This window comes from Mustelus asterias, unplaced genomic scaffold, assembly GCF_964213995.1.
Source record: "Mustelus asterias unplaced genomic scaffold, sMusAst1.hap1.1 HAP1_SCAFFOLD_102, whole genome shotgun sequence".
In the NCBI taxonomy this organism is placed as follows: Eukaryota; Metazoa; Chordata; class Chondrichthyes; order Carcharhiniformes; family Triakidae; genus Mustelus; species Mustelus asterias.
Genome location: NW_027590149.1, coordinates 810,397 through 824,247, shown reverse-complemented (window position 1 = coordinate 824,247; position 13,851 = coordinate 810,397). Strand labels below are relative to the sequence as shown.

Sequence of the window (13,851 nt, the reverse complement as noted above, 5' to 3'; positions counted from 1 at the left end):
CCGCTCAGTGAATGTTAGAATCCAGGGCAGAATGTCCAAGGTACTTTATGGTGTCAGCCTGCATCATAGGATTTGCAATGTGAATTTGGCCAAGGGAAGCATGAGATATTTCACTTCAGGTATGATTCAAATGACCCACTATGGAGCTTTTATCAAAAAGTAGTAGATAGATTGAAAATTAGCAATATTTTTTTACAAATTACAAACAAGAAAAAACACCCATGATATTTTATAAAACATAACATCTGAATACACTGTTCGAACACAACATATCTCCTTATAACAATGGATATTGCCCCAGGTGCAGCACAGAAAATAAGTATGCTCATTTGCTTTCGCAGCTCGGAAATACCTGCTGTGAATTAATCCTTTGGATACAATTGAAACTCTGATTTCCCAGCTTTGTAAATTCCAGCAGACCTCGTGGTGGAGGGAAAACCACTGCTGGCCTCTCGCGTTTATGATGTGGATCCGTTGTCGTAGCGTCTGCATGGTCCCCCCAATGTACCATGCCTCGGGACATCCTTTCCTGCAGCGTATCAGGTAGACACCGTTGGCCGAGTTCCAGGTGTGTGTACCATGTATCGTCGTCCACTACATCCCCAGAGCGGAGTAGCTACGACAACTTCTCCGGAGCCTTCAACATGTCATCGATCAAGAGGAACATCTCCCCACACCCCCACGTCTTGCCTTCAAACAACCGCACAACCTCAAACAGACCATTGTCCGCAGCAAACTACCCAGCCTTCAGGAGAACAGTGACCACGACACCACACAATGCTGCCACAGCAACCTGTGCAAGACGTGCCGGATGCCATCATCTCACGTGAGAACACCATCCACCAGGTACATGGTACATACACTTGCAACTCGGCCAACGTTGTCTACCTGATACGCTGCAGGAAAGGATGTCCCGAGGCATGGTACATTGGGGGGACCATGCAGACGCTACGACAACAGATGAATAAACACCGCTCGACAATCATCAGGCAAGACTTTTCTCTTCCTGTCGGGGAACACTTCAGCGGTCACGGGCATTCGGCCTCTGATCTTCGGGTAAACATTCTCCAAGGCGGCCTTCATGACACACGACAACGCAGAGTCGCTGAGCAGAAACTGATGGCCAAGTTCCGCACACATGCAGATGGCCTCAACCGGGATCTTGGGTTCATGTCACACTATCTGTAACCCCCACGACTTGCCTGGGCTTGCAAAATCTCACTAACTGTCCATGCTGGAGACAATACACATCCCTTTAACCTGTGCTTTACCGTCTCTCCACACACATTGTCTGTACCTTTAAGACTTGATTACCTGTTAAGACTCGCATTCCAACCATTATTTTGTAAATTGAGTTTGTGTCTTTATATACCCTGTTTGTGAACAGAACTCCCACTCACCTGATGAAGGGGCAGCGCTCGAAAGCTTGGGGCTTGTGCAACCAAATAAACCTGTTGGCCTTTAACCTGGTGTTGTGAGACTTCTTACTGTGCTCTACCGTTTAGCCAGCAAAGCTGTTACTCCAGGAAGGCAAGCAGACTGCTTCCTGTAGAGCAGAATTTCTAACAACAAGGGTAGAGGCACAGAAATACTGCATTTATGTCTGGATTCCACATAACTTCGAAATAAAACTGAAAGTGAATCATTGGATTCCTCTGTGAAGGAACCGCCTGACTTTGGCATGTCAAACAATCTTCCCACCATACTTCAAATGGTCGGAAGCTCCCAGAAAGTGCATTAGGCCCAGAGTAAAAATAAACAAATCCCCACTTAAACCATTCTATCAGCAATACAATGACATCTAATCAGGCAGCTCGGTGCCAATATCAAAAACAAAGGCTTGCTGACATGCTGCAGAGAACATACCTAAAAACACATTCCTTAAAGGCACAGCAGCGCCTTCAGAATAAAAAAAGAAGCATCAGCATTCAAGATGGTTTCGTTTTTCAAGCCCTTTCAGTTTCACACTAAGATTACTTCGCAATATATGCATTAATTTTACAAAGTTAAAACATGCAAACAGAACAGTAATATAGTCAATTTCATTCCTTGTCTTCCAAATTCGAACACAACATCATTTATCACATTCGTGACCAAACATAGACAATCATATAGTCTCTTCCTTGCTCATGTATAACTTTTAAATTTAATCGCTGCAATAATAGACTCCATCGAAACAATCTGGCATTTTTATTCTCAAATTTCTCCAAAAACGTCAACGGATTGCAGTATACAAAATCGTCTTAGATGAATTCCTGGTAACATAAAAGTTAAACTTTTGCAAAACCAGCACCAAACCCAAGGTCTTTTTCTCATTCGTTGAATATTTCTTCTGAAGATCATTTTTTTTTAAAAGATAGCCAAGAGTTTTCATCGTCTTCTTGTAATAGCACGGCATCGAGACCCACACCACTCGCATCGATGGCCACCTTAAATGGTTCTGTGTAATTTCATGTGGTCAACAGAGGGGCACCTGTTAACACAGCCTTCAGGCCTTCAAATGTCTGTTGACACTCCGCTCTCCACTGAAGTTTTGTACGCTTCTTCAGCAATTAGTCAGTGGAACATAGAACATAGAACATAGAACATTACAGCGCAGAACAGGCCCTTCGGCCCACGATGTTGCACCGACCAGTTAAAAAAAAAAAAAACTGTGACCCTCCAACCTAAACCAATTTCTTTTCGTCCATGAACCTATCTACGGATCTCTTAAACGCCCCCAAACTAGGCGCATTTACTACTGATGCTGGCAGGGCATTCCAATCCCTCACCACCCTCTGGGTAAAGAACCTACCCCTGACATCGGTTCTATAACTACCCCCCCTCAATTTAAAGCCATGCCCCCTCGTGCTGGATTTCTCCATCAGAGGAAAAAGGCTATCACTATCCACCCTATCTAAACCTCTAATCATCTTATATGTTTCAATAAGATCCCCTCTTAGCCGCCGCCTTTCCAGCGAAAACAATCCCAAATCCCTCAGCCTCTCCTCATAGGATCTCCCCTCCATACCAGGCAACATCCTGGTAAACCTCCTCTGCACCCTCTCCAAAGCCTCCACATCCTTCCTGTAATGTGGGGACCAGAACTGCACACAGTACTCCAAGTGCGGCCGCACCAGAGTTGTGTACAGTTGCAACATAACGCTACGACTCCTAAATTCAATCCCCCTACCAATAAACGCCAAGACACCATATGCCTTCTTAACAACCTTATCTACTTGATTCCCAACTTTCAGGGATCTATGCACACATACACCTAGATCCCTCTGCTCCTCCACACTATTCAAAGTCCTCCCGTTAGCCCTATACTCAACACATCTGTTATTCCTACCAAAGTGAATTACCTCACACTTCTCCGCATTAAGCTCCATCCGCCACCTCTCGGCCCAACTTTGCAACCTGTCTAAGTCTTCCTGCAAACTACGACACCCTTCCTCACTGTCTACCACACCACCGACTTTGGTGTCATCAGCAAATTTGCTAATCCACCCAACTATACCCTCATCCAGATCATTAATAAATATTACAAACAGCAGTGGCCCCAAAACAGATCCCTGAGGTACACCACTTGTAACCGCACTCCATGATGAATATTTACTATCAACCACCACCCTCTGTTTCCTATCCGCTAGCCAATTCCTGATCCAATTTCCTAGATCACCCCCAATCCCATACATCTGCATTTTCTGCAGAAGCCTACCATGGTGAACCTTATCAAACGCCTTACTAAAATCCATATATACCACGTCCACTGCCTTGCCCCCATCCACCTCCTTGGTCACTTTCTCAAAAAACTCAATAAGGTTAGTAAGGCACGACCTACCTGCCACAAAACCATGCTGACTATCACCTATCAATTCATTACTCTCCAAATAACTATAAATCCTATCCCTTATAATTTTTTCCAACATCTTGCCGACAACAGAAGTGAGACTCACCGGTCTATAATTCCCGGGGAAGTCTCTGTTCCCCTTCTTAAACAATGGGACAACATTCGCTAACCTCCAATCTTCTGGTACTATACCAGAGGCCAATTGTGGAGAAACCACAATGCTAAAATTCGGCACAAACTTCCAATGAAAACCATTCAGGGCCAGAAATGTAATTACTCTCCTTTTTGTCGACGTCATTGGGAACTCGCCAATAACTTTTGTTTTCACATCCCGTGGAGCGATTTGTCCATGTCCAATTGTTTGGCCGAGGAATGTGACTTGGGCCTTTCCAAACTCACACTTAGCTATGGTTACCGCCAAGCCCACCTCCTGAAGTCGATTGAATAATTCCACCACAGGTTCACGTCTGACTTAAAATCACCACATTGCCTATATATACCGTACAATTGGATAATACTGAAATGATCTTATTTGGTAATATTTCAATTGTGGTTGGGGTATTTTTCATTCCGAATGGATAACTTTGAGGAAGAATGTGGTGGCATTGGAAGCAGTTCAGAGAACTTTCACTCGATTGATTCCGGGGGTATGAAGGGGTTGACATGTGAGGAGAGGTTCAACAGTTTGGGTTTGCTTTCTCTGGAGTTCAGAAGGATGGAAGGGGAATCTGATCGAGGTATATAAAATTTTCAAAGGGATTGCTGAAGTAATTTTGAGCCAATCTTTCCTCTTATGCTGCAATCTAGAACAAGAGGTCACAGGTATAGGTTGAGAGGCGGTAGCTTTAAAACTGAAATGAGGAAGAACTAATTCACACAGAGGGTGGCGAATTTGTGGAAGTTGCTGCCACAGAGCGCGGTGGAGTCTGAATCATTGAATCGCTTAATGAGGGAGATGGATATACTTCTGATAAAGAAATAAAGAAGAATCTGGGAACAGGTGGGGAGTTGGATTTGAGACAATGGAGAGATCAGGCATGATCTGACTGAAATGCAGAGCAGGCTGAAATGCTCAATTTGCCTACTTCTGCTCCAAAGTCATGTGTTCCTAATTTCCGGTGTTCCTATTGTTGTGAAGTTAGTGTTTGTAAAATTAGAAAAAGAACTTCTAAAATGCTGAGAGTTGTAAAGTTTCATGGTTCTGTTTGAAAAGGTAGCATTTTTATGTCGTGAAAAGATGCAGGTGCACAGACTGAAACATTGTATGACGAGCCTGGGCAGTGGTGCTGCCAAGACAGCAGGTTGTTTTTGAAGTTTGCCCTATCAGGTTAAACTAGGCATTTGAATAGCTGCAGCGTATCAGATTTGAATTTGATGTTTTGATAACATGGAAAACAATCTTATTGTCAGGATTTTGGTATGTCATCAGGGATGGAAGAAACAGTTCCCAACTCCAGAGGTCCAGACAGCCACTGCCTCTGCCAGCAACTGACACATTTCATAGTTTGAGAGAGAGAAAGAAGCACAGCAAGGAACTTCCTCTAACAACCTAAGAGTCACATTTATGTCTTAAAAGAAAGTCTCATCTCAATCGTAAAGGTACCAGCAGAAGATACTGAAAAGAGAAGGTAAAGGAGACAGAAGATTCGGGAAAATAACACCTTATTTTATTTGGAGAGTGACTAGAAATTCAACTTTTTATTTGGTTAATACATAGGAATTGTATTTATCTAAACAACATTCATTAATAATAATATTTTATTCGGTTTGTTAATAGTTTAGTTAACGTGTTCACTGTTCGTAAGATGAATAAATTGTTACGTATTCCTTCCCAGAGACAGTCTCAGGTAATCATTTTGATTTGACCACCAAAAGTTGCTGAAGTGCAGGTACTATCTCTTCTCACACACACTTAAATAGATTATGAAGGGAACTACTTATCTTTGAGTGGTTGAGTGCTTTTTCGCAGAGAGGAGATTAACCTCCCACCCCTTGTTACAGACTGGTGGCTCCTCCGGGATTTGAACAGTCTCAGGTCTTTAAATAAACCTTAAGTGCCGAGTGTAAGATCTGCTAACAGACAACAAGCAGATTAAATAAAAAGTGGGGAAATGGCTCTTAACATTGCTGAAGAGGTTCTAGGAGTTGGCGATGCTTTCCATATTTGCCAAGAAAGTTTATAATGACAGAAAAAGGTGACACTGTAGAATTGGCAAACAGGCTAAACTTTGCTTGAACCAAGGATAATAGGAAAGCTAAAATTGCAACGGAGATAGCCAAGCATTCAGAGTGGAGTCAGAGAAACAATAAATTAGAAATGAGACAAATGGAGTTAGAAAGTGAACTTAAAAGGCCGGAGTCAGAAAAAAGAGGGAGAAGAAAGCGAAAGATAGTTTGAGTTGGAAAAGATGAAGTTCGAATTCGAAGCAAAAAATACTTCAAGTGACAGAAGTGAAAGTACAAGATGGAAGTGATTGTGAGCAAGCTCAGTGTAGCCAACCGCCTGATAGAGATGTATAAAAATATGTCCAAACATTACCAAAATTCGATCAGAAGGACGCAGAAGCCTTTTTCATCTCCTTTGAGAAATTGGTTACAGAGATGAAATGGCCAGTGGAGGTGTGGGTAATGTTAATTCAGACCAATTGGTAGGCAGGGCTACTGAGGTGTTTGCCGTGCTGTCAGAGGAGATGTAAGGGAAGTATGAAGAATTAAAGAAGGCTGTTTTGAGTGCTTACAAATTGTTACCAGAAGCAAATGGACCACAGTTCAGAAATGTGAGGAAGGAAACATTTCAGAAACGTTTCGAGAGTGAAAGAATTAAGCTGAGCAACTTCGATAGATGGGTGAGAGTATTAGAACATAGAACATAGAACATAAAACAGTACAGCACAGAACACGCCCTTCGGCCCACGATGTTGTGCCGAGCTTTATCTGAAACCAAGATCAAGCTATCCCACTCTCTATCACCCTGGTGTGCTCCATGTGCCTATCCAATAACCGCTTAAATGTTCCTAAATGACTCCACTATCACTGCAGGCAGTCCATTCCACACCCGAACCACTATCTGCGTAAAGAACCTACCTCTGATATCCTGCCTATATCTCCCACCATGAACCCTATAGTTATGCCCCCTTGTAATAGCTCCATCCACCCGAGGAAATAGTCGTTGAACGTTCACTCTATCTATCCCCTTCATCATTTTATACACCTCTATTAAGTCTCCCCTCAGCCTCCTCCACTCCAGAGAGAACAGCCCTAGCTCCCTCAACCTTTCCTCATAAGACCTACCCTCCAAACCAGGCAGCATCCTGGTAAATCTCCTCTGCACTCTTTCCAGCGCTTCCACATCCTTCTTATAGTGAGGTGATCAGAACTGCAAACAATATTCCAAATGTGGTCTCACCAAGGTCCTGTACAGTTGCAGGTATAAAAGATAGAAAATAAATATGAGTCTATTAGAGCTATTGTTCTGCTGGAGGAGTTTAAGTATTCAATTCCAGAAGTAATAAGAACTCATTTTGAAGAACAGAAAGTTGGAACAGCGAGAACTGCAGAGATGGCAGAAGAATCCACATTATTGCATCAATTGAAATCCAGCTTCCGACAGCAATTTCATTCCGTGAGGGATGGAAATTGACAAAGAAAGAACTTCAATTGAAAACAAAACGTATATCACACTGGGAACAGTTTACGTAATGTAATTGTAGTGAATAGTTTTCCTGTAGTTTAAATCTCAGGTATAAATTAATAACTTTTCTCGTTCCTGATTCACAATTGTTCATTTCCCGTGATGTTGAGCTCTGGTTTTCTCTTTCTGGTGTCTGGTACAGCTGTACAGATATTGGGCAGCTCAGAGCGTAGGGGTTCAGATCTCATTGTGAAGCTCAAAGGTCAGATTCACTTTTGTTAACTTTAAAATCAATTTTCCTGTAAAATATTCTCTGAATTTTTAAATAAATATTGAATGGAAAATTAAATCTGACTTTGCCAAACTCTCTTTCTGTATTTCTCTGTTAGTCTGTTTATGTGTGTGTCTCTCTGTCTCTATCTCTCTGTGTATCTGTGCGTCTCTCTGTGTCTCTATCTCTCTCTGTGTATCTGTGTGTCTCTCTGTGTCTCTATCTCTCTGTGTATCTGTGTGTCTCTCTGTTTCTATCTCTCTGCGTATTTGTGTGTCTCTCTGTCTCTATCTCTCTGTGTATCTGTGTGTCTCTCTGTTTCTAGAACATAGAACATAGAACAGTACAGCACAGAACAGGCCCTTCGGCCCACGATGTTGTGCCGAGCTTTCTCAGAAACCCTACAGCACAGAAAGAGGCCATTCGGCCCATCGAGTCTGCACCGACCACAATCACACCCAGGCCCTATCCCCATATCCTTACATATTTACCCACTAATCCCTCTAACCTACACACCCCATGACACTAAGGGCAATTTTAGCATGGCCAATCAACCTAACCCGCACATCTTTGGACTGTAGGAGGAAACCGGAGCACCCGGAGGAAACCCACGCAGACACGAGGAGAATGTGCAAACTCCACACAGACAGTGACCCAAGCCGGGAATCGATCCCAGGTCCCTGGAGCTGTGAAGCAGCAGTGCTAACCACTGTGCTACCATGCCGCCCTTTTCTATCTCTCTGTGTATCTGTGTGTCTCTCTGTCTCTATCTCTCTGTGTGTCTCTCTGTTTCTATCTCTCTGTGTATCTGTGTGTCTCTCTGTTTCTATCTCTCTGTGTATCTGTGTGTCTCTCTGTTTCTAACTCTCTGTGTATCTGTGTGTCTCTCTGTGTCTCTATCTCTCTGTGTATCTGTGTGTCTCTCTGTGTCTCTATCTCTCTGTGTATCTGTGTGTCTCTCTGTCTCTATCTCTCTGTGTATCTGTGTGTCTCTCTGTCTCTATCTCTCTGTGTATCTGTGTGTCTCTGTGTCTCTATCTCTCTGTGTATCTGTGTGTCTGTCTCTGTCTCTGTATTTCTCTGTATCTGTGTCTCTCTCTGTCTCTCGGTATATTTGTATATTTCACTCTGTCTCTGTATTTGTGTGTCTCTCTCTGTCTCTTTGTTTCTCTCTGTCTCTATTTCTCTGTGTATCTGTGTGTGTGTCTCTCTGTCTCTATCTCTCTGTGTATCTGTGTGTCTCTCTGTCTCTGTACTTCTCTGGATCTGTGTCTCTCTCTCTGCCTCTGTGTGTATATCTCTCTATGTATCTGTGTGTGTCTCTCTGTCTCTGCATTTCTCTGTATCTGTCTCTGTCTCTGTGTTTCTCTGTCTCTGTGTGTCTCGATGCTAAGGGCCTAGTATTTCAGGCTCTGACCTGAACCCACAATCTCTCAGACTCTGAGCGAAGATGGCTACATTGAAGGTGTGAGGCCTCATCACTTTCTGTCTGGTTTAGTTTTGTAATGTTTACATGTTTAAACACTGAAACCTCTTGCCCTTGTTGGGAATATCACTGCGGTTTGAGAAAAGCAAACACTGATCCCGCACTAAACACCCCCCCAACACAATACTGAGCAGAGTGTGTGAAATGTGACTGGTGCGAATGTGGATTGTCTTTTAAAAGTGGGTAAGAAACACTTCATTTTCAAATCTTTACCCTGCTTCTGTAGCGTCTCAGATTCCACCTAATCTGCACATCTTTGGACTGTGGAAGGAAACGGGGGCACCCGGAGGAAACCCATGCAGACACAGGGAGAATGTGCAAACTCAACCTAAACTACAAGGGGACCAATATACTTGCAGGGAGATTTGCTAGTGTTACTGGGGAGCGTTTAAACTAGATTTGCAGGGGGATGGGAACCAGAGTGCCAGAGCAGATAGTGGAGCAGGGGTAAAAAGACAGGTTAGTTCAAGCAAAATCACAAATGGAAGGGTTGAGTGTGGTGGAAATAATCTTTTGAGGTGTGTCTATTTCAATGCCAGGAGTATTGTGGGGAAGGCAGATGAGCTGAAGGCGTGGATAGACACATGGAAATATGACATTATAGCCATTCGTGAAACTTGGCTACAGGAGGGGCAGGACTGGCAGCTCAATGTTCCATGGTTCCAATATTTCAGGCGGGATAGAGGCAGAGGGATAAAAGGTGGTGGTGGGGGGGGGGGGGGGGGTGGCATTGTTGGTCAGGGAAAATGTTACAGTGGTACTCAGGCAGGATAGATTAGGGAGCTTGTCTACAGAGGCCCTATGGGTGGAGCTGAGAAACAGGAAAGGTATGACCACATTAATGGGGTTGTATTATAGACCACCCAATAGTCAGCGAGAATTGGAGGAGCAAATCAGCGGAGAGATAGCTGACAACTGCAAGAAACACAAAGTTGTGATAGTAGGGGATTTTAATTTTCCACATATAGATTGGGACTCGCATCCTGTTAAAGGTTTAGACGGGGTAGAATTTGTAAAATGTGTTCAGGAGAATTATCTACATCAGTATATAGAGGTGCCAACTAGAGAGGATGCGATATTGGATCTCCTATTGGGAAATAGAACATAGAACATAGAACATAGAACATTACAGCGCAGAACAGGCCCTTCGGCCCACGATGTTGCACCGACCAGTTAAAAAAAAAACTGTGACCCTCCAACCTAAACCAATTTCTTTTCGTCCATGAACCTATCTACGGATCTCTTAAACGCCCCCAAACTAGGCGCATTTACTACTGATGCTGGCAGGGCATTCCAATCCCTCACCACCCTCTGGGTAAAGAACCTACCCCTGACATCGGTTCTATAACTACCCCCCCTCAATTTAAAGCCATGCCCCCTCGTGCTGGATTTCTCCATCAGAGGAAAAAGGCTATCACTATCCACCCTATCTAAACCTCTAATCATCTTATATGTTTCAATAAGATCCCCTCTTAGCCGCCGCCTTTCCAGCGAAAACAATCCCAAATCCCTCAGCCTCTCCTCATAGGATCTCCCCTCCATACCAGGCAACATCCTGGTAAACCTCCTCTGCACCCTCTCCAAAGCCTCCACATCCTTCCTGTAATGTGGGGACCAGAACTGCACACAGTACTCCAAGTGCGGCCGCACCAGAGTTGTGTACAGTTGCAACATAACGCTACGACTCCTAAATTCAATCCCCCTACCAATAAACGCCAAGACACCATATGCCTTCTTAACAACCTTATCTACTTGATTCCCAACTTTCAGGGATCTATGCACACATACACCTAGATCCCTCTGCTCCTCCACACTATTCAAAGTCCTCCCGTTAGCCCTATACTCAACACATCTGTTATTCCTACCAAAGTGAATTACCTCACACTTCTCCGCATTAAACTCCATCCGCCACCTCTCGGCCCAACTTTGCAACCTGTCTAAGTCTTCCTGCAAACTACGACACCCTTCCTCACTGTCTACCACACCACCGACTTTGGTGTCATCAGCAAATTTGCTAATCCACCCAACTATACCCTCATCCAGATCATTAATAAATATTACAAACAGCAGTGGCCCCAAAACAGATCCCTGAGGTACACCACTTGTAACCGCACTCCATGATGAATATTTACTATCAACCACCACCCTCTGTTTCCTATCCGCTAGCCAATTCCTGATCCAATTTCCTAGATCACCCCCAATCCCATACATCTGCATTTTCTGCAGAAGCCTACCATGGTGAACCTTATCAAACGCCTTACTAAAATCCATATATACCACGTCCACTGCCTTGCCCCCATCCACCTCCTTGGTCACTTTCTCAAAAAACTCAATAAGGTTAGTAAGGCACGACCTACCTGCCACAAAACCATGCTGACTATCACCTATCAATTCATTACTCTCCAAATAACTATAAATCCTATCCCTTATAATTTTTTCCAACATCTTGCCGACAACAGAAGTGAGACTCACCGGTCTATAATTCCCGGGGAAGTCTCTGTTCCCCTTCTTAAACAATGGGACAACATTCGCTAACCTCCAATCTTCTGGTACTATACCAGAGGCCAACGACGACCTGAAGATCAGAGCCAGAGGCTCTGCAATCACTTCTCTTGCCTCCCAGAGAATCCTTGGATAAATCCCATCCGGACCAGGGGATTTATCTATTTTCAGACCCTCCAGAATATCCTGCACATCCTCCTTATCAACTGTAATACTGTCTATTCTACTCCCTTGCAACCCAGTGTCCTCCTCAGCTATATTCATGTCCCCTTGCGTGAACACCGAAGAGAAATATTGGTTCAATGCTTCACCAATCTCCTCCGGTTCCACACATATCTTCCCTCTGCCATCTATAACTGGCCCTAAACTTGCCCTAACCAACCTTCTGTTCTTGACATACCTATAGAACGCCTTAGGATTCTCTTTAACCCTATCCGCCAAAGTCTTCTCATGTCCCCTTTTAGCCCTTCTAAGCTCGCTCTTCAACTCCCTCTTAGCCAATCTAAAGCTTTCTAGTGCACTACCCGAGTGCTCACGTCTCATCCGAACATAAGCCTCCTTTTTCTTTTTAACCAACAAAGAAACTTTTTTGGTGCACCACAGTTCCCTAGCCCTACCAATTCCTCCTTGCCTGACAGGGACATACCTATCACAGACTCGCAGTAGCTGCTCCTTGAAAAAACTCCACATGTCGGACGTTCCCAGTCCCTGTAATCTCCTAGTCCAACCTATGTTTCCTAATTCTCTCCTAATAGCCTCATAATTACCCTTCCCCCAGCTAAAACCACTGGCCCGAGGTTCATGCCTATCCCTTTCCATCACTAAGGTGAACGTAACCGAATTGTGGTCACTATCACCAAAATGCACACCAACTTCCAAGTCTAGCACCTGGTCTGGCTCATTTCCCAGCACCAGATCCAATATAGCCTCACCTCTAGTTGGCCTGTCTACATACTGAGTCAAAAAACCTTCCTGCACGCTTTGAACAAAAACTGACCCCTCTAACGAGCTAGAGCTATAACAATTCCAGTCAATATTAGTCAAGTTAAAATCCCCCATAACAACTGCCCTATTACTTTCACTCCTAAGCAGGATTGACTCCGCAATCCTTTCCTCAACCTCTCTATAACTTTTAGGAGGTCTATAAAAGACTCCCAACAGGGTGACCTCTCCTCTCCTATTTCTAATCTCCGCCCATACTACCTCAACAGATAAGTCCTCATCAAACCTCCTCTCTGACACTGTGATACAATCTCTGACCAATAATGCTACCCCTCCCCCTCTTCTACCTCCTTCCCTACTTCGACTAAAACATTTGAACCCCGGGACCTGCAGCATCCATTCCTGCCCCTGCTCTATCCATGTCTCTGAAATAGCCACAACATCGAAGTCCCAGGTGTCCCAAATGAGTTAGGGCAGGTGACGGATGTGAGTGTGAGGGAACACTTTGGATCCAGTGATCATAATGCCATTAGTTTCAACCTGATCATGGATAAGGATAGATCTGGTCCTCGGGTTGAAGTTCTGAACTGGAAAAAGGCCAAATTTGATTAAATGAGAAGGGATCTGGGAAGTGTGGATTGGCACAGGCTGTTCTCTGGTAAGGATGTAAATGGAAAGTGGGAGGCCTTCAAAGGAGAAATTTTGAGAGTGCAGAGTTGTATGTTCCTGTCAGGATTAAAGGCAAAGTAAATAGGAATAAGGAACCTTGGTTCTCGAGGGAGATTGTAACACTGATTAAGAGGAAGAGAGAGTTGTATGAAATGTACAGGCAGCAAGGAACAGATCAGATGCTCGAGGAGTATAAAAAGTGCAAGAAGCTACTTAAGAGGGAAATCAGGAGGGCTAAAAGAAGACATGAGGTTGCTTTGGCAGACAGAGTGAAGGAAAATCCAAAGAGCTTCTATAGGTATGTTAGGAACAAAAGGATAGTGAGGGACAAAATTGGTCCTCTTGAAGACCAAAGTGGTAGACTGTGTATGGAACCAAAAGAGATGGGGGAGATACTAAATGGTTTTTTTGCATCCGTATTTACTGAGGAAACGGGCATGGAGTCTACGGAAATAGGGCAAACAGGTAGGGAGGTCATGGAACCTTTACAGATTAAAGGGGAGGAGGTGCTTGCTGTC

The 13,851-nt window shown here is 43.9% G+C and overlaps 2 protein-coding genes across 2 annotated transcripts in view; one reads left to right on the top strand and one right to left on the bottom strand.

Annotated features, from left to right (window-relative positions):
* Positions 1–13,851, bottom strand: part of LOC144484375 (NACHT, LRR and PYD domains-containing protein 3-like) — a 172,500-nt gene that overhangs the window by 56,873 nt on the left and 101,776 nt on the right. The window lies entirely within an intron of this gene.
* Positions 1–13,851, top strand: part of LOC144484368 (EEF1A lysine methyltransferase 3-like) — a 34,188-nt gene that overhangs the window by 5,400 nt on the left and 14,937 nt on the right. Inside the window, exon 3 of the mRNA XM_078202889.1 lies at positions 6,584–6,678. Coding sequence (XP_078059015.1) covers positions 6,584–6,678 — 95 coding nt within the window. The remainder of the gene's footprint in view (positions 1–6,583; positions 6,679–13,851) is intronic.